Genomic DNA, 26,259 nt, shown 5'->3' with positions numbered 1-26,259 from the left:
TTTTCTTCAGGACTCTTTGCAGAAAGACGATTATGCACTTGTGCTTGTTTTCCCAGCAAGAAGACACAGCGTTCGGTCCCTGCTCTGCCCTTTCACTAAATACTTTGTGCATCAGTTTTTCCGCATGTACACAAGGACGGTAAGAACGCACCCTGCTTTTCTCACACGGCTATTATCAGGATGGAACAAGATAACAAAAGCAAATATTTTAAAAGCTGCTTTATAAATGAAAGGCCCTGTTATTTTCATTCCTTTCCCCAATGTGAACGTGGGGTCTGAGGACATCAAGAGCTCAGACAAAGGGACATGGGCAGAAGGAACATTTGCTTCTTATCATCCCTGTCCCAAAGAGGTCCTCCAAAGATTTATAAAACCATGGAAGCGGAGGGGGTGGGGCTCCCACCACGACAGTACATCCCTAAAAACTATTCTGGAAAAGACCACAGGTTCAAGGCTCTCACTTTCATTTACCCCTATTAAAAGGACTTCAGCAGTAGCAGCTGGACAGACTCCCAGCCTGCCTTCTCTTGGTGAGACGTATGGAGATGGCGAGAGCTTGGTGGGCTGATAAAGGTTGGTCTTTGCTACACTCCAGGCTTCCCCTGAGAATATTCAAGGTATGAGGGAACCCCATGGTTCAAACAAATTTCCCTCAAAAGTTCCATCCCCATGGGACAGTTTGGAAGGTGAAATTATTTAGATTTGGAGATGACTGCTTGTTTGGGAAGAGGTGATTTTCTTTTGAAACTTTGTTTTACCCTTTCATTAATAGGCTTGTGTTTTAGGACTTCATGTCCTTAAGTCACACTACAACAGACCAGACCAGACTAAATCAAGTTGTTTTTTTTTTTTTTTTTTTTTTGGCTAGTCAGGCCAAGAAGAATCGACTAGTCCAAAGCATGGAGCCAGGAGCCAGTTCACTGCAAAATTGCTCCATTATCCCAATGCAGATTATCTAATCTAAAACTGCTCAAAAAATATCTGAAGGCCAGGGCAGAAAATACAAATAAAGGAGTTAGATGCTTGAAACACACACACATGCACACATACCACCACCACCACCACTAAAATCTCCAACTGATTTACACACCAGGAAAACTTGCTTTTCAGAGAGTCTTTGGCTGTTTTAGAAAACATGAACCAACTTCACCCAGTGGCGAATCCTCATGAACTGTTTCCCGGAGCTGGTGTGTCTGGGCACTAGCCCATGCTGTGTCCCATGTTTTATAGGACACTCTATGGCTACCATTTTTAGCATATTCTTAACTAACATACCCACAACAACAGGAAAATGGCCTGTGATGGACTCCCCTTCCCCTTCTTTTGCTCCCTCCTCTCTTCCTTCCCTATTTAACCCCGAGGCTACTGTCCCTTCAAGGCCTTTAAAGTCCACTAACTGATTTCCCAGCGCTTGTCCCTTCCTCCCTCTTCCTCACTCTTGAACGGTTCCTTCGTGAAATCAGTTTGTCTTGAGCACCTACTGTGTGTCAATGCTCTGCTTGATGCGAGAAATACAATAAAGAACTAAACAGTCCCCGGTCCCTGTTCTCAGGTGCCTACCTTGTGATGGCGAGACAGACAAAACAAAGAATAAACAGACAAACAAAATATCTGCAAGTTGTAATAACTACTAAGGAAGGGACAAACAAGAGTCAGATTAAAAACAACAGGAGGAGGATCCGAAAATACTCTGGAGTGACCAAGAGGGCCTTTCTTCTTTATTTTCAATACCTTAGTACACATATTTTAAATGTGGACTCTTAGACTCACAGGGCAATTAGCTAGCTCTTTCTAAAATTTCCTTTTAATCTTAAAATAAAAAGGAGTTACATAACTGACATCATTCAGTCCAGATTCCTTCAGGAAGCTCTCCTGCTCAAACCTCTTGCCTGCCAGGAAGGAATCTCATCTCCCAATGGGTAGTTACAAGGCACTCCGCTAGGCTAAAACTGATCTACTCAACAAAAACCTGACAGTAGATTAAAGTCCCACAGAGGGAGAGAGTGTGTTTTAAACTTCTTGGTCTCATTCACATTGGCTCACCCATAAGTAGTCTTATGATTTTTTTTTATATTAAGATAACAAAGGCAGCCATTCTATTCCCCAAATTTCTCTAACCTTTTCTTTTAAAACCCATGTTCTCTACATCTTCAATTATTTTTATCACACTTCTCTTCAACTTCTATATTTATACACACTCTTCTAAAGAGTGACTAAAACAGGAAAAAATAATAAGGAACTGACTAATGCAAAGGTTAGCAAAAGGGTTATTTTCCTTGAAACTTGTATTATTTTTAGTATATTTCAGCACTTTTTCCCAATCAGCTTTTAGTCAACTAAGGACTCCTAGGTTTATTCTTTCAATACTTGTACCAAGTAATGTTTTCCCTTTCTGTCTCTGAAAGTTCGGGGTCCTCCTTACATGATCACTTTTTAAGACTCCTAACTAAATTCATTTTTTCAAATTCTCCAGAGTCATTTCTGACATTTCACACCTTAGAATATAAACTGCATACAGGCAGGGACTGTGTCTTTTTCCTGGTGAGCTTCATGAAGAAACAAGTTCTTTATGGACCATTTACATAGGCTCTGATGGCCATGCCGAGGACGGTTTCTGAGGCCAACTCAGCTTTGTTCTTCAAAATGTAAGTTTATACTGTTTATGAAAGTCTTGTTTGAGTTCTGCTACCAAGAGACCACAGGCAGATCCCCTGACATGCACCAGGTGCTGCCATGTTACACCGACATGAAGTGCCTCAGTTTCACTGGTCAGCTCTGCCAAAGAACACCACTCAGGGAGTCAAGACATGCCTTTGGAACTGTCCTCTCACCAAGAGGCCAAGGAGAGGCCTGGAAGAAAAATGGACCTCTGGCTACAGAAACTAAAAGCACGGAGACTCTTGAGTCTTCACAGACAATGGAGGGCACCAAAAAGAAGGAAATTCTGACACAGGCTACAACATGGACGAACCACAAAACACAAGCCAAGTGAGTGAGGCCAGCCACCCCAAGGCAAATACTGTAGAACTCCATTTATGAGAGGCACCTAGGAGAGTCAAAGTCGAAAGGAGAACGGGGGCTACCAAACTGGGGAGGGCAGGGGGCAGTGGGGTTATTGTTTAATGGGTATGGAGTTTCAGCTAGGGAAGAAGAAAACGTTCTAAATGTGGATGGTGGAAGACGGTCATGCAGCAGTGTGACTGTACTTAGTGATGCTAAATTGTACACATAAAAATGGGTAAAATAGTAAATTTTATGTTATTTTGCTATAATTTTTAAGTGGAAAAGATGGGCTGAGAAAAATAAATAGGTACAAACAGAACAACAACAACAAAAAAATAAGAACGTGAAGACAGGGGTACCGTGGACTTGATTTTGTTCACCAACTCTCAGATTCCTAGAATGAGGGGATCTCCCTCAAAAACTTAACATGGAAGTTTTAGCACTAATGGTGGTAAGCTCTGCTGTCCACGGTACAAACTGAGAACCTCCAATGTCCCCCGCCTCATGCTAGGTACTGGAAGGAGATTAAAGTTAATTATAAATAGTCTAAGGAAGCCTACGGAGAATGAGACATACACTCAAATAACTACGCGCTATGCTGATTTGAATTGAGGTTTATAAAAAGAAATTCAAATGTAGTATAGGAGAAAGGACAATAAGTTCAAGAAAGGTTTCCAACATGAGTTCAGGGAAGGCAAATTTATAAGCATTTAATGAAGGAAGTTAGATACATGACCTTGACCTACTTTCACCTTTGCACCCGTTCCAGCCAATGAAGTGGGGTCCTCAGTATGGTCTAACGTCCTCCCAGCTGGAGGACTCTGCCATTCTACATGTTATATAATCTGGAGGACAGCCACAACACATTTGGGTGTTTGACTGGATCTCACCCAGTACAATATTTTTCCATTCTCTTGACCACTATCTGTTGCTACTCAAGAAAAAGTTCAATCATCAACAGACCTCTGTATTTTACTTTTTTTCTCTATACTTCTACATTTTAACCTATCTTGCAGGATAACGCTCTAGGTTTCCAGAAATATAGAAGAAACACACACAACTAGGTTATTTTACTCTAAAATATCAGTTTCTAATGCTCAAATCAAATTGTACACATGTCTCAACAAGATCCATCCACACAAGTGGTTTTAGAGAATGGAAAATAGACCTTTTCTGTCTTTCCCAGGTCCTTGGTGTTTTATGAAATAACGCAACGCATAGTGCTTAACTGAAAATGAACATTTTAAATGAATTAAAATGAACAAGCTGCATTTTATCAACTCTGAGGACTCTGTAAGTTTCATTTTTTGGGTGTGTATGCGGCAAAAGTGTTATTAATACATGCAAATCCCACCAAATCCTGGTTTCCTTCAATTTGTCCCATATGTCTTGAGAAAAAAGTGAGAAAGCCTGGCTCAAGCAGAAAAGAAAGAACACTGTCCCTCCATTTTATTGATACACTTTCAAAGGAGCAATCTATTACAACGATCCCTTTGCAATATTGCAGTGGATTAAGCACCTGACAAAAGAAAGGAAGAATTCTCAATACGGGTAGCATTATGTGCAAATGGAAAGATTTTCAGAGCAGGATGGTAGTGGCTTCTGGAATCTGCCTGCAGGTGTTCAAACCTGGGCATTTTCTGTCTGCAAACCTTGGGTAGGTTATATAACCTCTCCAGCCCTTGATTTCCCCACCCATTAAGTATTTCGTCAATACCGATACCTAGCTCAGAGCATTGCATCGAGAGCTGAATGAGCACGTAGCAACATAGAGCTCTTTGTGCAGTATCTGGAATGTAGTAAATATTTAGAAAATGCCAATTTTTCTTTTACTGATCAACTTGTATTTTTTTTTTTTTAAGATTTTATTTATTTGACAGACAGATCACAAGTAGGCAGAGAAGCAGGCAGAGAGAGGGGATGGGAAGCAGGCTCCCCGCTGAGCAGACAGCCTGATGTGGGGCTGGATCCCAGAAGCCTGGGATCATGACCTGAGCCGAAGGCAGAGGCCTTAACCCACTGAGCCACCCAGGCACCCCAACTTGTATTCTAATTCCAATGCAACCACTGGCCACTTGCAACCTTAGACATTTCACTTAGCCTTTGGAGATGGGAGGGGGCATTTATACTTTTCATCCCAGTAACTTATTTATATTATAACTGGAAGTTTATACCCTGCAGCTATTTTGCCCATCCCCCTCCCTCCCTCCCCTCTGGCAACCCACTAGAGTTTGTTCTCTGTAATTTTTTAGTTAGCTTCTTTTGTTTATTTGGGGTTTTGTTTTGTTTTGTTTTAGATTCCATACATAAGTGAAGTCACATGGCATTTGTCTTTCTCTGTCTGACTTACTACACTTAGCATAGTACCCTCTAGGTTCATCCACATTGTCACAAATGACAAGATCTCATTCTTTTTTATGGCTGAGAAATATTTCATTGCCCACATACATGACATCTTTTTTATCCATTCATCTATCCATGGACACTTACATTGCTTTCATATCTTGGCTATTCCAAATAATGCTGCATCAATGCAGGGGTGCATGTACCTTTTTGACTTGGGGCGGGGGGGTATTGTTTTCTTTGGGTAAATATCCAGTAGTGGAATTACTGGATCATATGGTATTTCTATTTTTAATTTTTCATTTAGCTTATTTGAAGCCTCTTGGTTCTCCCTACTTCTATCTTACCTTATAAGGATAATAGGGAAAAACTGGGATAAGACCTATAAAGAAAGTTGAGCTACAGGAAAACATTAAACTCCCTTACTAGTTTGGAAGGAGCAAGCTGCCTTGTGTGAGATGCCTGGGTTAGGAGGCACATGGTAAAGAGCTGATGGCCACTTCTGGCCAAGAGCTAACAAGTAACTGAAATCCTCTGTCCACAAGTGCTAAGTACTTTAGCACTTTTTCAGTAATTTGCCAATAAAAGTAGATTCTGCCCCAGTCAAGCCTCAGATGAGACCATTGCCGTGACTAATACATTAATTACAGCCTTGTGATACCCGAAGTGAATGACCCAAATAAACTGTGTCCAAATTCCTGACCCCCAGAAACTACACGAAAGTAAACATGTGTCATTTTAAGCCACTAAGTCTGTGGTGATTTGTTACATAGACATAGACGCAAATATTAATATGGAGATAGGGAATGCAGGGAGATACACGTGGTACAAAATACACACACACACACACACAAGGAAGGATTCCTAGGATTAAGCATCACTGCTATAGTGATTTAGGCTTATGGGAGCACTATGGCAGGAAAGGACAGTAAAACCAAGGACAGATACTATAACAATCTTCTCTACAGTAATGGGGTATGAGAAAAAAAGCAACATAGCTTTCTGTGGCATTTCATCAAACAAGTAACAACCAAAGGTTTTGTTTTCAATTTATTTTCAAATTAGGTAAGTCAGCCTTTCTGGAAACCAAATTGGGCAAGAGATTTTTGTCAAGGTCCAAATCCTCTTGCCAAATTGCATTACCTTATGGGCATGATTGGAAACCTCCCGGGATTTAGTTATGGGAAAGTTTCACAAATGAGACACCCAGATTGGACAGCTAACATGCAACTTAGTTCACATTAAATAAACTGACCCAGGCCAGGAGATCAGAAAAGCCTTTTGGTAAGATGTGGGTTCTGAGTTCATTTTCTATTTAAACACTCTAATTTTCCAGTCCCTCTCACAGATGCACACTCTGCGCCACTTAGCCCCTCATCCAATGCTCCCTCCTGCGGCAACACCCCTCTTCCATTTTATCAGAGTCTCCACTCAAAACTTTGCCCTTAAATTCTTCATTGGTCTAGGGCCTTCTTCAACATTTTCCAGAGAATCAGGGAATTTCAAAAGTAAGAAGGTTCCTTTGAGATTTCCTTGTCCCATTCTCTCATTTTACCAGAAAAACTGTGAGGCCCACGGAATTCAAATGACTGGTTCTAGTTTAGAAGCAGAATCTTTTTACAACCTTTAAACTATTTCTTGCGAACAGAGAGGAGGAGTACGTTTCCCTCAAAACCTGCTCTTTCATCTTTTCCTGCATCTGTCTGCTCTAACGCCTGCAGCCTTGGTAAGCACCCCCTTTCCCAGGAAAGCATTTCAGTGAAGTACCAACTATGAATGGACGAGACCCCAGGTAACCACCCTGTGTCTTAGAGGCTGACGTGACCTCCATCATTCACAAAGCTTCTGCCACTGTCAATCCCCAACAAACTCAGCTGAGTCATGGCAACAACAACAACAACAAAACGATTGGCCCCACTGCTTCAGGGATGAGCTAAGGCACAATATAATCATGTTATTCAAGAAGATTCACCAACGGCAGCTTGAAGAAAAAGACAAGAAGGAAAACGATGTATTTAAATTTAACAAATATTTACAGAGGTATCGCCCACAATTTCTCCGTAATTTGTTTATCGATTTAACAAATGCTAAATATCACTCATGTTAATCACTTCGCTATTGGGAATAAAAAGATGACGTAAGAGAAACAGCCTCTGTCCTCAGGGAATTTACAGTCTAGTAAGGAAGTCAAATATTTAACAATGATGATAATAACAGAGAACCTTTTACTGAACATCTACTAAGTGCCAGGCTGGTTCCCAGGGCTTTGGAAAAGTCAACTAACTCCTCTAGTTGTCACTGCAACTCTGTGAGGTAGGCTCAATTTTTTTGATATTGAAATACAGCTGACACTCGAAGTTACATGAGTTTTGGGTGTGCAACAGAGTGATTCAACGTCTCTACACCTTATGCTCTGCTCATCGTAAATGTAGCCACCATCTGTCACCATAGAGCACGATGACAATACCACCGACTGTGTTCCCTTTCATCCCCATGACTTACCCACTCCATAGCTGGAAGCCTCTAGCAAGGCTCTATTTTTAATCCCTATTTTTACTCTCAAGAAAAGTAAGGCACAGAAAGATTGGGTTCCTTGCCCAAAGTTCCATTCACCATTTCAAGAAATATTTGCTTACTGTGTTCCAGGCACTGCTCTGGGCGCTGGTGATACAGCAGTGAACAAAGGGGACCAAAGTCCTCATTCCCGTGGGGCTTCCATAAGAGTGGAAGGGGACATATTTGAAGTAAAAAACAACTAGAATCAATGTCAGAGAGTGACAAGGGCCCTACAGGAAAACAGAGCGGTGAAGGGGACAGAAAGGATTGTTTAGAGGTAGCTGGGTCGTTGCTATTTCAAAAGGGTGGCCTTGGAAGGCCTCTCTGAGCAGGGATCAGAGGTGTGTGCAAGCACCAGAGGGAGGCTCTTCAGAGCCCACAGCCTAAGTGCCTTGCTTACTGCCTCTCCTCCATCAACGTCTCTCCTCCGCATGCCATGCAAAAGAGGCTGCAGCCTTGCCTTTGCTTCTAGCAAACTCCTTAACTAAGCTTTATTTTCTCTTTTGATTATCAAAGTAATGTATTCTCACTGGGAAAAAAAATAGGTTTAAAATTGGGTTTTCATAGAAACGTCTATTCTCCCAGATGCTGGAGGTTCATTGGCCAAAAACAGAGGGGTTCTGGAAGTCTGACAACACCAAGTGGAAGACAGAAATGGAAAAGGCCCTGAACAAGGATTCCAGAAATTCAGGTTCTGGTCCTGGATTTGCCTTTAACCAAAACCTACCTTTGCAGGCCTATTATGTTCCCTCCCGGGGCCTCAGGGTCCTTACCTCTAAAATGAAGGAGGTCAATTAGGCAGGAGGACCACAAGACCCTTGTGAACATTCCACAAGTGGATGATTAAAAACAGAAGTCACTGGGAACGTGGAGAAAGCCAACCGAGCACACTAAGGACTGCCAAACACACGAGTCCCCAGAGCTGAACCCACAGCCAGGTAAGGGGGCAAGAGGAGTGGCTGAGGTTCCTGCAGCCCTTCGGGATGCCCCCAGGTCAGCCAGCACAGGAGGGAGAACGAAGGATAGGAGGGGCCCACTAGGACCTCAAGGCACCCTACCTGGCTACCAGATGAGGACAGTTACAAGTGTGTGTCCTGGGAAACTCCTGGGGCTCTGATTCCACATCTCAGGGGACCTGTCAGATGAAACCTGATTACACTGAGAAAGGACAAGTGTTGCTGACAACACGAGCCCTTCTCCTCCTAGCTCAAACCATCAGCATTCTCTCCACCTCGTGGAAGAGCCCCCTGGAAGAGCACAACTGGACAGGACCATTAATACAGCTCCCTTCTGCTGGGGAACCCTGAATCCAGGGAAAGCAGAGAGCGCCCAGGACAAACTCCCCTGCCTTGCAGGAAGGGTCCCAAAGTCAAATGAAAGAATTCCAACTGCTTCAGAGCAATGGCCTTTGTGGGGACGGTTCCCATTCGTCTCCTCGTCGCTCTTTTCCCCAGCTTTTTCCATACTGTTTGATCCCTGTCCGCATCTGCCACTTCACTATTCAACTCTCAGAGTGCTAAGTAACCTAGGCTAGAGAAATCTCTATTTCAATCCCCTAGAATCTGCTCACACCACAATAATTTTTTGGAGATTTATTTATCTATTTTAGTGAGAGAGAGAGTGAGAGCGTGTGCTAGGGGCAGGGGCAGAGGAAGACGGAGGGAGAGAATTCTCAAGCAGACACCCTGCCGAGCACAGCCCTACATGGGGCTTCATCCCATGACCCTGAGATCAAAACCTGAGCCGAAACCAAAAGTCTAACATTCAACCGATCAAGCCACCCAGGCACACCTCCTACCACACTAATTTTTCTAAGAGTCCTCTGAACCTGAGCTCAATCTGATAACATCATGAAAAGGAAGGACAATGTACTTCCAGTTCATGACAATGAGTCTAATATATGCAATTGAATTTTGAAAATGCCAGAAAATTCAGTGTTTCACAGAGGCCTGTCTTCAGTATCTTTTGACACATTTCAGCGAAATTCAGTACACAGAAGTTACAGATGACATACACTAAGGGACATCCACCATCTCTGCATGACCATTTCCCCATTTTGCTTTTTAACCACATGGTGAACGAAGGGAAGAGAAGCACAGTGATACACGGAGCCATAATGAACATCGAGCTGGATTCTCTCCCAGCTCCTTAAGGAAAGGGAGCATGGTATTTCCACAGGGAAGGAAAGGATACGTCTTCTAAGGGGGGAGACAGGATGAACACACATAAAAATCCATGTGGATAAATGATTATGACTTTGCAGAGCTAAAACATGAAAGCAGAGAGAAGGCTGTAGCAAACAGAGACAACAATTGGGGGGCGGGGGCAGGTTTCACTGGGAATGTTTCTAGAGAAGGAGATTTTTAAAGCCCTGATTTGAAAGTAAGAGCCACATTTAAGCAGAGGTGCCCCAACGTGATCATCCTCCTATTTAACCTTTGCACTGAATGATATTAAAAATCTATTAAGCCTCTCACTGGCGGCGCGTCCCACCCAGCCAATCGTCCCTGCTGCGCCTCGGGCCAAGGTTTCAACGGACCTCACCAAAATGCCATCTCAAATGGAACATGCCATGGAAACCATGATGTTCACATTTCACAAGTTTGCTGGTGAGAAAGGCTACTTAACAAAGGAGGACCTGCGAGTACTCATGGAAAAGGAGTTCCCTGGATTTTTGGAAAATCAGAAAGACCCTCTGGCCGTGGACAAAATAATGAAGGACCTCGACCAGTGCCGAGATGGCAAAGTGGGCTTCCAGAGCTTCTTCTCGCTAATCGCAGGGCTCACCATTGCATGCAATGACTATTTTGTAGTACACATGAAGCAGAAGGGAAAGAAATAGGCGATATTGAGCACCACTCCTACCCAATGAGAGTTCTTCCGAAGGGTCTCTTAAGGAATCTGTCACACAGGTTCCCTCTGTATAAAGGATTCCATTGGCAGTTGGGGACCCTCAGAAAATTTACAAATAAAATCCAACCCCCATTTGAGAAGCAGAGAAAGAAAAGTCAGATAAGCTTTTGATTTTTATATTGTTTGCATCCTCTTGCCCTCAATAAACAAATTCCTTTTTTAGTTCCTCAAAAAAAAAAAAAAAAAATCTATTAAGCCTCACATAAGACAGCCCTTTTGGTTTCACAACGGCCACCTGACTGCCACAGCTTAAAGGATGAACCGAATCCTTTTAATAAAAGCAACACGAGCCCAACATTCAAATAACTCCATAGAAAGCTACTTTAAATGCATTACTGCATATATAACCCTCATGAAAACCCAGTGTGAGAGCCAACAATCAGTGGCCCATTTCTTAGCTGAGGAAACTGAGCCTCCAAGGTTAAATAACGTGCCCAAAGTCACAGCAAAAAAGGGGCAGAAGCTGAACTTGAACACGGGCAGATCTAGCCCACTTTAAAGGCTACTGAGTTCTTAACCACCCTGCTAGGTAGGTTAAAGAATACAAAGAAATCACATCTCCAGAGATGAACCTAAAATAAAGACTTTCCAAAAGTCATCCGAAATAGAACACTGTATTATCCCGTGGCACAATAAAATGCATTCTTCTACCACCATCCACTCCAATGAAGATTTTATTTGGTACAAATCCATCTGGTCTTCCCAAGGGCATATGCTGGTGTGGGCAGTGGCTGCACGATCCCTCTTGTTAGAAGGAGAAGTGGTCACAGAGGACTAGCTGTTTTCTCTGAGGAGAGAGACGCCTGCTGTCCACCAGCCCCCTCTGGTCCTCTTCCCTGAAATCCTCACTCCTTCTGCTAGCCGCCGAGTCTCTGAGAACAGATGGTCAGGGATGGGTGCAAGTGAGGCCGTCATCCCTGTGGCTTCCCCCAAGCTCCATCGCTAGAAAGCAAATAGAGGAAAGCAACGAGGGAAAGAGATAAGACAGAAGAAGAGCACTGGGGCTAACAACCACCAAACCACCAGAAGAAGAAGGCAAGCTTTCCCCAGTGTGTACTTCTGCCACCCCTAGAAGGGAGTTATCTTGGTCTAGTCTCTGGAGGGAAAAGCAGGATTCCATGACCACAGACTATTCCTGAAGCCTAACTTACGTGAACTCTACCATCCAAGCACCAGGCTAACAAGGACCAGAGGTAAGTAGTGTCTTCTCACCTCTGGGTCCCTCTTAGCCAAATGGATGTGCCATGAAGAGGAATGGTTAGGCACGTCATTAAGTACCAGAGACCCAGATGCCTAGTAGTGGGACTAAGTAAAAAATGACTTTGGTCTATCTACAGTCCTCAAAGATGAAGAGACTCACAAAAACACAAGCACATCTGACTTCCCATCTGCCTACACTTAAACTGCGTACAATGCATGTTTTCGTCAAAAACCAACCACTTTCCAGGGCCTGTGTGTGCCATCTTTTCCCATGCTTCTAAGTTCCCTGAAATAGTTCACACTATCCACCTTCCTAATCTACCTTGTGAACTCTTCTTACTCATGTTCTGATGACCAGATCCAACACATTCCCCCCATCATTCCCAGAAATCTTCTCTCCCAGACAATGGTAAGCACCCTTTCCCTATGACCTAAGTGTTCTATAGCACATATCACAGTGCATTTTAATTCTCCCCACCAGATGGGAAGTTCTTTAGGGGCAAAAAACTGACCCAATCAGACACAAAGAAGACTGGGCTCATGAGAACATAGCTTTCCCTTCAAAGAGTTTAATATCAGATAAAATCAACAAGGACCAACTGCACCAAGCCTATGTATAAAGAAAGTACTCACTGTGTGCCCAGAATTGTTCCAAGTCCTGGGTGGGACCAGTACAATGGTGGAAGAAACAAAGTAAAGATATGATGGTGTCTTTGTTCATATAAAGCTGACCTGCTACTTCTTCACACCAACTAAAATAAAAAGCACTGAGGATTATCTTTATTGTGCTTCCCACAAATGTTCCTTCAGTTCATAATACTCCTGCTAGTTTCTAAAAAATGAAGTCATATACATAGAGTCATCTCTCGTATGTGGACAACTGATAATACGTGCAAGAATATTTATAGCAGACACGTTCACCGTAGCCGAGATCCTAGCACCAATCTGAACGCCCATCAATGGGAGAGTGAATGAGTCAACGGAGCAAAATCCCCGTGGAACATTATATAGCAGACAAGGCAAATGAACTACTGTGGCATGCAGTAATATAGACGGATGATAGCAGTGACAATATTAAGTAAAAAAGATTACACACAGTCTGATGCCCTTTTCACATATATACAGTTTATGCCTTAATGTTTTCCATTTTAGAAGCACACACAGGTGAAAGCGGGCACACAGAAAGGACAGCAGGGAAGGAAAGTTGCACACAGGGTTCAGCTGACGGTTACCTTGGGGAAGATCAGATGCAAGGAAGAAGGAGGAAGGAGAGAGGATTGGACGCAAGGAGGACCATCATGGGGTCCAATGGAGGGTATTTTCAAGGTCCTAGCTTTGGTTTCAGGGGATGGGGCTGGGCTGCTCATTAGATCACTTGAAACAGATCAAAATATGAAGATAGCGTGTCATGAAGTAAGGATTGTGATTAACCTAGTTCCTTGCATATTAAGACCGATATTAAAACAAAAGAACAGGAATATTAGAAGATGGTGCCTGAATGTATGCAGAATGTACAGGTGTCCCATAAAGGAGTGAGGAGGGCAGAGAGAGGACGGCTCCTGCCATACCTCCCCACTAACTGATTTCCCCCAGCTGCCCTGTGTCTAGGTTACCAATTGAAAGGAGGCAAGACATATGCATCCACACGTTCCAGCGTCAATTTGCAGAGCCCTCTTTTCCCTCTTGGCATTTGCTGGAAGAACTCTTGCTCCAGAGGACACCAGACACCCTTCATTTACCTCAGCACCACAGAGCACGGGTGGACCGGCATTAATTTCATCTTTGAATATTCTGACCCTCTCCCAAGTGCATCATAAATTCACGCGTGCGACACTGAGTACATGGAGCTTCTGGCGAGAACACTGCTATATTTGCACGTGAAAATCAATCAGGTCTATCTTCCTCCACGAGTTACACTAAGCAGACAAAGCTTTCTCTGGATGGTTTGGGCTGCAAGCCCCAGAGAAAGCGTGTAGCAGATGTCTGAGAAATAGACAAAGGGCGGGGAGGGAAAAGTCTCCCAGTGGGAGACAAATGATTCCGGAGAGAAACGCGCCCCTGGAGGGAAACGTGGTCAGCCAGGACACTGAAACACATCCAATGTCTACAAAGAATATGGCTAAGGATGCCCAAATCTCCAAACACCCTCAGACCAAGCCCCTAACCTGAAACTTCAGTTGATGGCAGTTTATTTTTTTGTTTTATAAAAAGCTAGGCAGTGAAATGTTGGAATCAGAAGGGCAAATTTTCTTTGCTTACCTAAGCCCGCCTGTTAGCATAACTGTGGGCATTTCTATGCCAGGATGACTGCAAACAATCAAGTCTTCTTCTTGGAGAAGACTAGAGGAGAGCTAGCCATGGTTTAAAGTAAAACAAAGTTAAAAGTACTGCACCAGGGGGTGCCTGGGTGGCTCAGTGGTTTGGGCTGCTGCCTTCGGCTCAGGTCATGATCTCAGGGTCCTGGGATCGAGCCTCGCATCGGGCTCTCTGCTCCGCAGGAAGCCTGCTTCCCTCTCTCTCTCTCTCTCTCTCTCTCTCTCTGCCTGCCTCTCTGCCTACTTGTGATCTCTGTCTGTCAAATAAATAAATAAAATCTTAAAAAAAAAAAAAAAAGTACTGCACCGGGTCTTTAAATATTCAAAACCCACCTAATGAGCAGAGTAAATGCTCTGAGTTCCCCCCCTCTCCCCCCTACAGCGGGGTCCCTAAATTTCAAGGGAAGGAGGGGCTTCCTCTATTTATTTTGGCTTTTGCAGAGACCCTTGAAGGACAGAACCCCATATTATGGTCCTCCCTTGCCCTCGAAATATAGGCGTTCTTACTTCCATACTTCAGAATGTCCTTCCACAACTTCAGCAAACACCCCACATTTTCCTGCCTGGCTAAGTCTCGGGTCTCCTTCCCAGTAAATAATCTTGATGAGACCTTGCCAGAAAACATTTCTTAATCACATATTTTCTTTGTCTAAAAAGAGTTGTAGATGTGGTAAGTAACCTTTGTTGCCAGGCCTTCCCACACTTTGAGGAGCCCCAGGTCATTTAATGTGAAGCTTGGTTTGCTTCTTTGAGCTACCACCACTTACACTTTATTTTGCAGCCTGTATTTAAACCCTAGATCAATGAGCATGAAGTAAAAAATTGTGGTTATGCCCCCTGACCTTGCTGTTTAAATATACGCAGTCTTGACCAGGTGATCACAAAGGATTCTTCTAATTAGCCCCTAGGGATACAGAGGCAGGCCTGGGGGTTGGGGGCAACTGGGGCTGTAGTTATTCTGGAAGGGCCTCTACGTGCCACCACTCCCTCCCCAAGTTCCAAGTTGCCCTGAAATGTTTTGCATTCTTTGGCCCCAGATCCAGATAGGAGTAAAAGGGCTGATGCCACCTGGTTTTACCTTCTGCTAGCGAGATGGGGTGCTCATCCTGCCTGGTGACTGAGACTCTGTAAAAATGGATCCCTCAAGGCCAAGGGAGAAGGGACTAATGGAAAACCAAACAAGTCACTACACAGCCATAAGACTAAAGCAGGAATGATCAGGGAGCCCAAACTTGAATCTTCATGGTTGCCCAGCAACGCGGCCGTCCTTCCCCTGGGAGACCCATGCTCCCAGGGTGTGGAGTAATCACGTTATATTCTTGGTAAGTTCATGTATTGGTTCTCCAACTGCTTTCCTCAGCAAGTTCAAAGGCCTTTAACCTGAAGGGCTTTTCAGCAATGTCCCTGAAACCTTACCTGTCACTCTTCCTCTATATATACCAGCGGCTTCCATGAGGTGGGCTGCTTTCTTTGCCCAAAGCATCCCCCCTTGATGCAGGCTTCCCTAGCCCACCCTGATATGGATAAGACTGTGGCCCTGGAGTCTGACAGCCCAGAATCTAAGGGGGTCCCTACCATTTCCTTGTCATGGGACCCTGGGAGCCTAGGTCACATGACGGGTATGAAGATTAATTGACCAAATACCTGTAAAATACTTCAACGGTACCCAGTCCATGGTACACAAGCCCCATGTCAGCTGCTGCCATGAGAATCATTATTCAAGCTTACAATGAACTTTCTCCCTCTTCTAAACCCTGAGCACACCTCTGCATTTGGCACTGATTACATACTGTGCTCAGATATTTCTTATCTTCTTCTACGCCTGTCTTATCTCAATTAGGCCACAAGTTCCTTAAAGGTAAAGCCTACAGTCCCTGCGGGCCCTTCTTTCCCTGTGGTGCCGGGAGGTGTCTTAAATGCAGGAACACAGTAAATGCTTGAGGACTTTCTGGTAGAAAGGAAATATGTGAATCAACAGCTATCGTCCCTGCCGACTCAGTGAAATGTCTACCGATGTTTAGTCTGACTGTGGCTGGTGGTGTCTGAAGGAAGACTGACAAACACTTCATATGTATACAGAAAGACTGTTTCTTTCAAAGCCTTCTTTTAACGGCTGAGAAGAAAAACGCTGGAATCACCCACTTTTGTTCCATCATCCAAACATAAAATCTCACTTCATCTTGTTACGGAAAAGATTAAGACAAGAATGTACTCTAGTTAGCTATTACCTTTAAATCAAATTTAATAGAGACCATCTTCCCTACGCATTCTTTCCCTCCTATTTCCCGTATATATATTCATATGTACATGAAAATACATGTATGTGTGTGTGCACTGCTGATTTCTATACATTGACTTTTTACTTCCTGGGTTTAACCCAGAGAAGAAGAAGTGTTAAAAAGTCACAAGAAAAAAAAAAAAAAAAAAGAAGTTGCCACTTTTATTTTACCCAGAAAGAATCAGGAAGTGTCCAAGATCTCGAGAGGGAACCTACCCTGAAGAAATTAGAGTTCTTATTATTATAGAGAGATAAGGGTCTGAGCCCTTAGGAGTTTATATACTTCAAGGGGTCTTTTAAGCAGCCTAAATTTTCAGTTTTATTTTTTTCAGGCACGTGCAAGGTGCAATTAAGCATAACTGATAAACAAATCAGCCAAAAATGATCACCAAGTTCACTATCAATGTATTTCGGATGGTTCCATTTACCCTGCTGAAAAGTTGGACACCAAAACGTTAAACATTACAAACCACTGCAACTCAAGCCAGCCTTAACAATGAAAAGAGTTTGCTTGGAGAGATGGCACACCCCGAAAGCCCAGCAAAATCCCACGAATTTCCTTCCTCCCACCCCTCAGGAGGCTGGTCCCAGGTCCTTCTCTTCATCGGGTCTCTCAGCTCCGGGGACGCCACATCGCAGGGCCCCCATCACCCTGCCTGGAACAGCCCCACCCACACTTGGGCCTGGGTTATTCTTCCTGATTGCCCACTGTGTTTGCTTCAGAGCGCTCAACATAATTACCTTCTTTTTATCTTACTTACTTTTCTCTGTCTCCTCACACTAGAATTTTGGCTCCCTGGTATTAAAACCTTACAGGTCTTACTTTTATAGGCCATACCCTCAAGGTCTAAAACACGAGGTATCCTATTTGAATGCTAGATATTAGTGAAATGACATGAAGGAATTACTCTTAGCTTTGTTAGATATAATAATGACGTTCTATTTCTTTTTTTTTTTTTTTTTTTGTCTGTTAAAGATACATACTTAAGTATTTATAGAGGATATTATGTGAGGAATTTATACTTCAAAATACCAGGATGGAAAAGGAGTGAGGAGTGCGGAAGGATATAGATAGAGCAAAGTTCGTCATGTATTAGGAACTGTTGAAATTGAGTGGTAAGAATATGTAGCTCATAATACTGTTTTCTAATTTGGAATATGTGTGGAGATGTCTCTAATAAAATCTTAAACCTACATGGAAAAATGGAACAGGTTAATAGTTCATATATTCAGTTGAATATTTATTTGATCTTAAGATAGAGAAAGCCTTTCTAAGTAAAATCTCAAAGGGGAAAAAAAAACCCACAAAGACTTATTTTTAAAGCAGAATAAAATGAGAGGTTCATTTAGTTTAGTTTTTTAAGTTAGCCATGATTCAAAGCAAGCCATGGATGAAAATCCATCTGACGTACTGGCTTATCTACCATAAAGGAAAAGAAGTTTTATCATCTGTAATGAATTTGTACTTATTACAAGAACTTTTGGGTGTATACATGATGCTCACATTCCTCTTGTGTGAATATTAAAAGGAAAGTAAGTAAAATTATTTGGTCACAGTGCTCCTAGAACTCTGTACCTGCAGGCCCAATTCCCTTAAGTCACTCTGATTCAAATTCTGTGACAAACGACCACCTTTGTCTTCTACCCATATATCAGTATGCACCTGTGGAATTAATTGTCAATTAATTTTATAACACAGTGTTTGGGAAGGTCAGGCTTTCATCTTTATGCACACGTTCACAGAGTAATTAAAGAGAAGTCTCTTCCATAAGAGGAGCTCAGCAAGGAAGTCTGGGAGGTAACTCTACAAAATACATATTATTCTACGGATTCCCACAAGAACATCCGTAACACACACACACACACACACACACACACACACACACAAAGGAACAACAGTTTTTAGTTCTTTAGGGAATTTTCTTTGGGCGGTCTGCTTCTGAGTTTCCATCCTGGTGACATTTCTAGAAAAACCAGCTTGAAACGCAGGCTCACAGTTTGCCCTCAGTTTCTTCAGACATGAGAGTTACAGAAACTAATGGACTTAAAAAGTGGTTCTAAAGGAAAGCTGATGCCCGCCTTCCTCTTCTCAATCCTACTTTTCTGAACGTATATATGAAGTAGAGTACTAGAGTAACAGAGTCTACTGGTATATAAATCATGGGAAAAAATGGAGAAATAAATGATTAAATACATTTCTCGAGAAGGAATGAGTAGATTCATTTCTTTTCTTTTCTTCTTAAGATTTTATTTATTTGACAGAGAGAGATCACAAATAAGCAGAGAGGCAGGCAGAGAGAGAGGGGTAAGCAGGCTCCCCGCTGAGCAGAAAGCAGGGTTCGATACCAGGACCCTGAGATCATGATCTAAGCCAAAGGCAGTGGCTTAATCTACTAAGCCATCCAGGCGCCCCAGTAGATTCATTTCTTAAGAGTTCTTTTTACAGTTCTTTTTTTTTACAGCTTTATTTGACCTTAGTTGCATTGTGATTTAAATATCTGATCTATAAGGGAGGCATCAGTATGAAAAGTGTGGCTAAGTCTTGGTGTTATCTGTGAAATTAAAACAGTCTGGTAGAAATTCAAACAAATTTCATGAGCTTTTGTCTACAAGGCATTACTGAATTTAATCGAGGCATAATTCTAAAATTAAAACAATGAGCCTTGACGATCAAAGTGTAAACAAAATATACCATATAGATTTACTCACTGATTGATGGTCTGAAGCCTTTAGCCAGGGATGGAAATGAGCATGTTATCCTAGGCAGGACCTTTCATTCCTAACTTCATGATTTTCTACATCACGGGACTTTGTGGTTTATGATATATAAAAATAAAAAATAGGCAAAACTCACCAGAAAGGGGCATTAAATCTCCTAAGAAGTATGAATAGCTACCTTTAGCTATGTAAATGACTAAGGCCACAGAACCCAAATTTTTAGCACATTATATAGAAAACAAAAGGTGGGGCTGTGTCTGCCACTCAATATACGAGCTGAACAAAAATTATCATGAAAAACAAAGGAACCCAGAGGACTTGATGGTACTCCAGCCACTGTCGAAAGCAGATCCACATGGCTTATAGCTGCCAAAGCCTGACAAAGATCATCCTTATCCTCCAGCCATGGGGCAAGGACACTGCCACACTGGAAAGAAGTTAAGTCTACTAGACTACGTGGGATGCAGAGAAGAGAGGCTGGCATGCAAGCTTCCAGAAAAGAAGTCAGGTTCATCCCTGTGCCACCAAAAAAGCATGGACCAGACCTGGAGGACCCTTGAGCCTCCTAATTACCTAGGAAGAGTATTCAAGACTTTGCAAAACAGAACAGCAATAACAGTAGCATGGAAGAGCATCAGCTTTTCAAATAACGGTCCTGAAATAGAAGGTCTGAACTCACTTGTAGGCATGAGCCACTCTCCACATCCTTGCAGGGGAAGGACACAGGCTAGAAAGATGGAGATGGGGAGGCTACTTTTCGTTGAGGTCCTAACACATGGCACAACCATCTAGGAGACCACAGGAGTGTTCAAATTATAGCCAGGAGGAGACGAAGATCACCAACACTGTTGGGGAAATGCTCTGATTACTTTCCAAGCAGATCACTTTGCTGCCAGAAGGACAGCAAAGTCTATCACCTTAGCAAACACTTTGCTGTCTGTTCTTCCCCTCGCGTGAGTCTTATATGGAGGGAGTTAATCCCTAGTTGCGAGAAAATCAATGTGTTCAGGCTGAGTCAAATTATATGAGAGATGCTCACCATGATACAGAGTCCCTATCCGAGCCGGACGTGGAATATGCATCTTTTTGGATGAGGTCAGCTAGAACACCATCACTAATGGGCAAAGGGGCTCACCGTCAAAAACAAAGAAAGTCAAATATTCTACCGTCAAAGGTAGTTTTGAGATAAGAAAAATGTATACCTAAACGATACTAAATAATATGCACAGGGCAACTCTGAAATTTGGTTTCTAGCTTATCGATGGACCTGAAATAAATTGATTGCCCCCAACAACTATAGGGTTATTTCTCTAGCAGCTACCATCTGAGGGGCCAGCATATTTCCATTTGCTTCTCATAAGAACAGGGGATTTTTTGAATCATCACCCAGCTGACTAAAATGCTCCCAGAAAGCATAAGCTATGGGGAAGATTGAAATCCCACCTGCATCCTTTTGGCATTCAGAGGTCAAAATGCCCTTAGAGCCAGAGAAATATCAAATTGGATGTCTCAACTTTTACAGAGGCAAAAATACAAACCAGGAAGGCTGAGTATCTCATCCAAGGGCACCACTAGTCCTACTTCCCAGCTGAGTGCTAGTCCCACTACATCATGATGCCAAACTCCAATGAAATCAATGAAAAGAGGTGTAAACTCAAGAATAGTAATACGACGAGATGTGTGAAACCCAGGCAACACCAAAGTGATCGATGCCAACAGGAGGGTGGCCACTGTCTTAGACCATTCACAGACCCTAGAACAAGCATGTTTCAAAGGAAGGAACTGTCCATTTCCCTAACTCTGACACCACGAGAAAGACAAGGTCTCTGAAAGACACACAAGTTATCAAATGTTACCAATGAGGGAAATTCTTCATAAATACGCCACTTCCCTGGAAGAAAAATGAGAGAGTGACAAAATAAAGTCAGCCAAATCCCATGACGGCCCCACTTAAATATAGATTTATAGACTAGAAGACATCAAGACAATTTAACATGCCCTAGGTAAATTCTGTGGTAAGACCACAAGGAGGGAGGCTTCAGACTACAGAAAACAGGGAAGCGATGAGAGGAGACACAGCACAAAGGAGTACCAAGCTTTACTCGGGAAGGAATGTTGTTGTTTTGTTTTGTCCTTTCTCAAAAATGCCTGCATCCATCCATCTATCCATCCAGGACTAAGAACTAACCCTACCTAGAACACCACACAATTACTGAGAGTGGCTGTTTCTTCTCAAGCACCCATGTGACCTTTGATTGCGATGCTGATAGCCGAAGAGGTGAGTAAAGGGAAAAAACTAATCCTTCGAGGCATGACCTTTCCCAAACGTGCTCAGCCCTTATCTCCCACACATTGAGACTGTGTTGAAGATTACACACACACACACACACACACACACACACACACACACGTCCCAATGGACAAGAACATTCTCTTTTCAACTCAAATGTTATCACTAACTCATATTAATTCTCTGGTCGGTATGGACAATGACAACAAAAAAAGATACAGTCAGAGTAGGAAAAGAGGCCATCTCAAGAAGAGGAGAAACACACTCCTTTCAGCAAAAGGAGACAAAATGGGTGAGAAGCAGGTGCTGCCATGTTCGTTGCAGTGAAAACAGCAGAAACAGCCAAAGGGAGCCTCTCATTGTCAACCACCGAGATCTGCTAGTTTTGTTAGCTAATGAAACCATGTAACAAACCCATCTAGAGAGAACATATGGTGGACTTCCTCCCTGACCACAAGAGGTTGCTTTGGGTTGATGTCTGATCGAACAGACTTGGGTGTTTATCACGATCGTGGTAGAGCAGCACACATTCATAACCTTAAAATAAGAGTCGGACATGCCAGGTTCTCCTTCAACCTCCAGAGCCTCAAAGCACTCTGTCTTTTTGTTCTCTTTTCTTGCCTGAAGTTTCCACAATAATAACATGTGCAGTACCCGGTCATTCATGAACCTTGTCCTTTAATTTATGTAGCCACAAGCACACATCAAGCCCTGCACACCAGACACGATTCCAGGTGCTGGGGTTACAGAGATGCGCTCAGAGTCCCGCACGAGTGCAGATACCAAAGCAATGATGCTTATGGTGAGGAGCAGGATGCCATAGCAGACTGTCCGAGGGACTGTGGGGTGCTGAGACATGGCATCCCTGCTGGAGGAAGTCAGAAAGGGCCAGAAAGGGCCAGGGTGACCATGCTGTGAAACGCAAGGGAAGAACAGGTGTTCGTCGTTGGAATCGGACAGAGGTTAACCCTACCAACATCCACAGCTCTATAAGGCAGGCGTTGCTCTCCTCACAGCAACTCTGAGTAGGTGCTTACTATCCTTGTTTTACAGTAAGGAAACAGGAAGTTAAAAGATGTTAAATGATTTGCCCCGTGACGTTACAAACTAAATGGCACTAGGCTGACCCTGGGAACACAGCGAGCCTCTTGAATCAGAGGCCTCATCTTCTTCACCATGGTAATTCCAACAGATCTAGAATACCACAGGTGCTCAGTAAGTATTTGTTCAATTAATCTGAGTCACCGGACTCCAGATCCCATGTTATTTTGGCTACATCCCAGCAAATTAGCCAAGAAACATTCGGATACACATAGACTAGCTGTCCACCTGCTTAAGAAACAAGAAACAGGTCTTCATGTAGGGTTATCATTTCAGGCCGAAAGCAGAAGATACGTGTGTGTTCACGTATGTATGTATGTATGTTTCCAGAGAGTAGGGATGTGTATGCTACCTTACTCAGAGCCAGGAGAGAACTTGGATTTTCTATAGTGGTTCAGCTTCACTTTGCAATTACTGGCAGAGAGAGAGAGGAGGGGGAGGAAAGAAAGGGAAGCTTCCTCACAAAGCCAGACTCATCTATCTTCTTTCAAAGGCAGCAACTGGAATTGACCTGCGATAGCTTTTCCTGTCTTGGAAACATCCAGAGAGCCAGGGAGTCTTTGTAGGGAGGAGCATATGATAAGGGAGACCTCCTTTTAGTTCATTTTGTTTCGGATTTCAGTTTAAGCTAAAACTCAATTTAAAAACCAAACCACTACAACTCATGTATAACTTAAGATTCTGAATTCACAACTAAAAATAAAAGACTCCATGTTGTTCCAGGCATAAGCACACTTCTAACGACCGGACTACATCTGACAATACCGCAGAGACCCATCACCCTCAGAGTCCTGCAGAGTCTTAGGAACTGATGAGAGGGATCTGGGAAGCATCAGACACAGAGCCAAGCACGGAATTAATCAAAGACCATATTCTGTTTTTCATACGTTCCCTCATTCAGCAATGATTTATTATGGAACACCAACTCTATACCCAGCCCTGTGGTCACAGGCAACATCAAGATGAGGCCCTGAGTTAATGGGCTTATTGTCAAGAGCTAGATACCAAGAGGCAATCCCAAGATAACGGGATGAAAGTTTCAAAAGAGGTGTTCTGAGCGTACAGGAGAGGGACAGCTCCTCCAGACCCAGGGGGTCCAGGAAGACTGCTGGGGAGTGAGACCTGAGGATGAACAGTCAGCTGGGAGAAGAAAGGCAGAGAAGTTTCTCAGGAAGAGGAAGTGGCATGAGCAAAGACCTGAAGAGGAGAGGACGGCAACTTCCTGGGAGTGGGTAAAGAGAGTCCCCGGAAACAAGATGGAGACTGACCTCACACGGTAACAGGCCTTGTTGAGGTTAGCTGGGCTTTCACCTGAGGGCAACAGGGGGCTATAGGAGCCATCTGGGAAAGCGTGATGACAGGGGACCGAGGGCAGGGACAGCAGACTGAGCAATGTCTCCATAGCTCCTGCATGCCAGGCTGAGAATAACCGAGAAGGGCACGACATCTGTATGCTGCTCACATCGTCCAAACTAGTGACAGCGCCCGGTCCCCTCCAAGCCATCGCCCAGCCAGGCCCACTCCATACTAACAAGGAAAGTGACACGAACAAGCACCGAGCAGCTAGACACTGTGGTGAGAAACACAGCAGCACAAGGAGCGAGACAGGAACCTTCTGCATGCCTTTGAGGACCTTTTCTTAACAGCCTTATTTCATTTAACCGTTTCTAGGTACACCTAGCTCCTTAACTGCGTTTTTCTAGGAAAAAAAAAAAAAGCCCCATGTCTAAGCTTCAAATTAACATTTCCCTTGAATGTACAATGTGTGCTAACTAACTTTAGAGGGCTGCGTGATGTTTGGAAGAGTGTTTTTCAAAGGACTGAAACGTACAGATGTCCCTGCTCAGTGATACATAATACTTTTCAAATCTTTATCACTACAACTAAAGGACTTCCAAGGGCTTTTTGTTTCGTTTATTTGCTTGCTTGTTTTATTTTTGCCCTTTACAGCACAAGTACGGAGAGCGGTCTTCTACAAGGTCCTCTCTGAATGCCTTCTGGGTGGTTCTGGGATCAACGTAAAAACACCTGGGAGCTGCAGGTACTTTGGGGCACCCGAATACCTTAGAAAAAGATCCCACTGTTCTTGCTTCCTGTGCTAATAAACTTTTACAGGTTGGAAAACTAGGCTCACTGCTGTGGCTACTGCTAGGTCTCTAACTATAAATAAATGCGTGCATGCAGAGAGGCAAGGCCTGCCAGGGAACTGATGGAGGCCGAGCTGTACCTACACAGCCCATCATACATCTGAGGCCTTCAGGGAAAGGCACAACCTCCCTCCAACATTAGGAGGGCTATGACCCTCATCAGATTACCACCAGGCTCCTTACCACTCGGAGCCCGGCAGGGACACAGTCCCAGGCCCCCTGAGCATCTGACCAACTCCTGGCTGCTGGAGAACATGGGAGAAGGGAAAGAGGGGAGGCTGAGCTGTGTCCCTCCCACCATCCCGAGCTCCATCATCACTCTGTGAGACGGACGTTCATGCGCTCCTGGAAAAGAGCAGCAGGAAGCAGCTGGTTCCAAACGCAGGGTTGCACAACCAGGTCATCATGGGGAAAACACCAAAAACAAACCTAAAAAAATCCCCCAGGCTCAGAGCCACAGTGCACAGTTTAGCAGGACCAAAGAAAGTGCTGGACAAAGGGTGTTTCCGTTTTCTCTGGCTTCCTTCTGCCTACTTTCATTACACGAAAAAGACAGTCTCCTCCCTGGATTATAAACCCTCGAGGGCAGGCACTCCAGAAGACCACTTTGTAATTCTTCAACTTGGAGATAGGACATTACTTGACAAAAATCCTTTATTAAAAACAAACAAGCAAAAAAAAAAAAAAAAACCAACTATTTTTTCACTTTAGAAACCTGAGCTTCCCTTCCTAGGTCACCAGCTGGCCATCTGCTCTCTGGCCCAGAATTCCTGCTTTCCCTCTTCCTCCATACACCCCTTTGAGCCATCTATAGCATTCTGAATAGCTATGTCCCATGGCCTATGGAGCTAGCAAGCAAGGAGTTCCCAAAACACAAGGCAAGAAAGGAAGGGAGTGGACGCTCTGGCCATGGGAGCAAATGGTCTTTACTGGTTGCTGGATTCCATGCATTGTACTTGCTGGGGTGGTCTGCCAGCCCCTGTGGTGCAAGCCCACGAACAAATCAAATGTGCATCACTGTGACCTTGTACCTTTTAGAGCAAGGTGGTACAGAGGCCATTTTTTGTAAGTAAAGACAAATTGTCTGGGATGGATTTGCATTGGCAGAAGAAAAACAGCACCTGCTTCGACCGAATTCCATAATATGGCTGTTCCATTCCTGAATTTTCTCCCTGAACTGTACTCACAATAGTCGTGAAATCACTGCCAAATCCCAGTTTAGAGACCATGGGCCATCGTCTGACCAGGCAGGGAAAGAAAAAAGGATCATTTCTAACAATAGTCACCGGCAACAACTGGCCAGGATCAGACACAGGACCATTAAGGAAGAAAACAATGGAAAATGGAATACAGCAATGAAATGCAACAAGCTCTCTTATGTAATAGATAAACCCA

At 43.5% G+C, this 26,259-nt stretch overlaps 2 protein-coding genes across 5 annotated transcripts in view; one reads left to right on the top strand and one right to left on the bottom strand.

The window, feature by feature from the left end:
• ETV6 (ETS variant transcription factor 6) overlaps positions 1-26,259 on the bottom strand; it is a 238,155-nt gene that overhangs the window by 188,416 nt on the left and 23,480 nt on the right. The gene's annotated exons all lie outside the window — the stretch shown is intronic.
• On the top strand, positions 10,360-10,909 carry LOC309869628 (protein S100-A10). Its single transcript, XM_082741058.1, has one exon. The coding sequence runs from the start codon at positions 10,451-10,453 to the stop codon at positions 10,742-10,744; it is 294 nt and encodes a 97-aa protein (XP_082597184.1). The 5' UTR covers positions 10,360-10,450; the 3' UTR covers positions 10,745-10,909.

This window comes from Mustela nivalis, assembly GCF_964662115.1.
Source record: "Mustela nivalis genome assembly, chromosome: 7".
Classification (NCBI taxonomy): domain Eukaryota; kingdom Metazoa; phylum Chordata; class Mammalia; order Carnivora; family Mustelidae; genus Mustela; species Mustela nivalis.
The sequence above is the reverse complement of the archived record's forward strand: the minus strand, read 5'-3'. Positions and strand labels throughout refer to the sequence as shown.

What these genes read in the sequence shown, in the direction of transcription:
- LOC309869628 (XM_082741058.1), top strand. Translation starts at nt 10,451, where the DNA reads ATGCCATCTCAAATGGAACATGCCATGGAAACCATGATGTTCACATTT.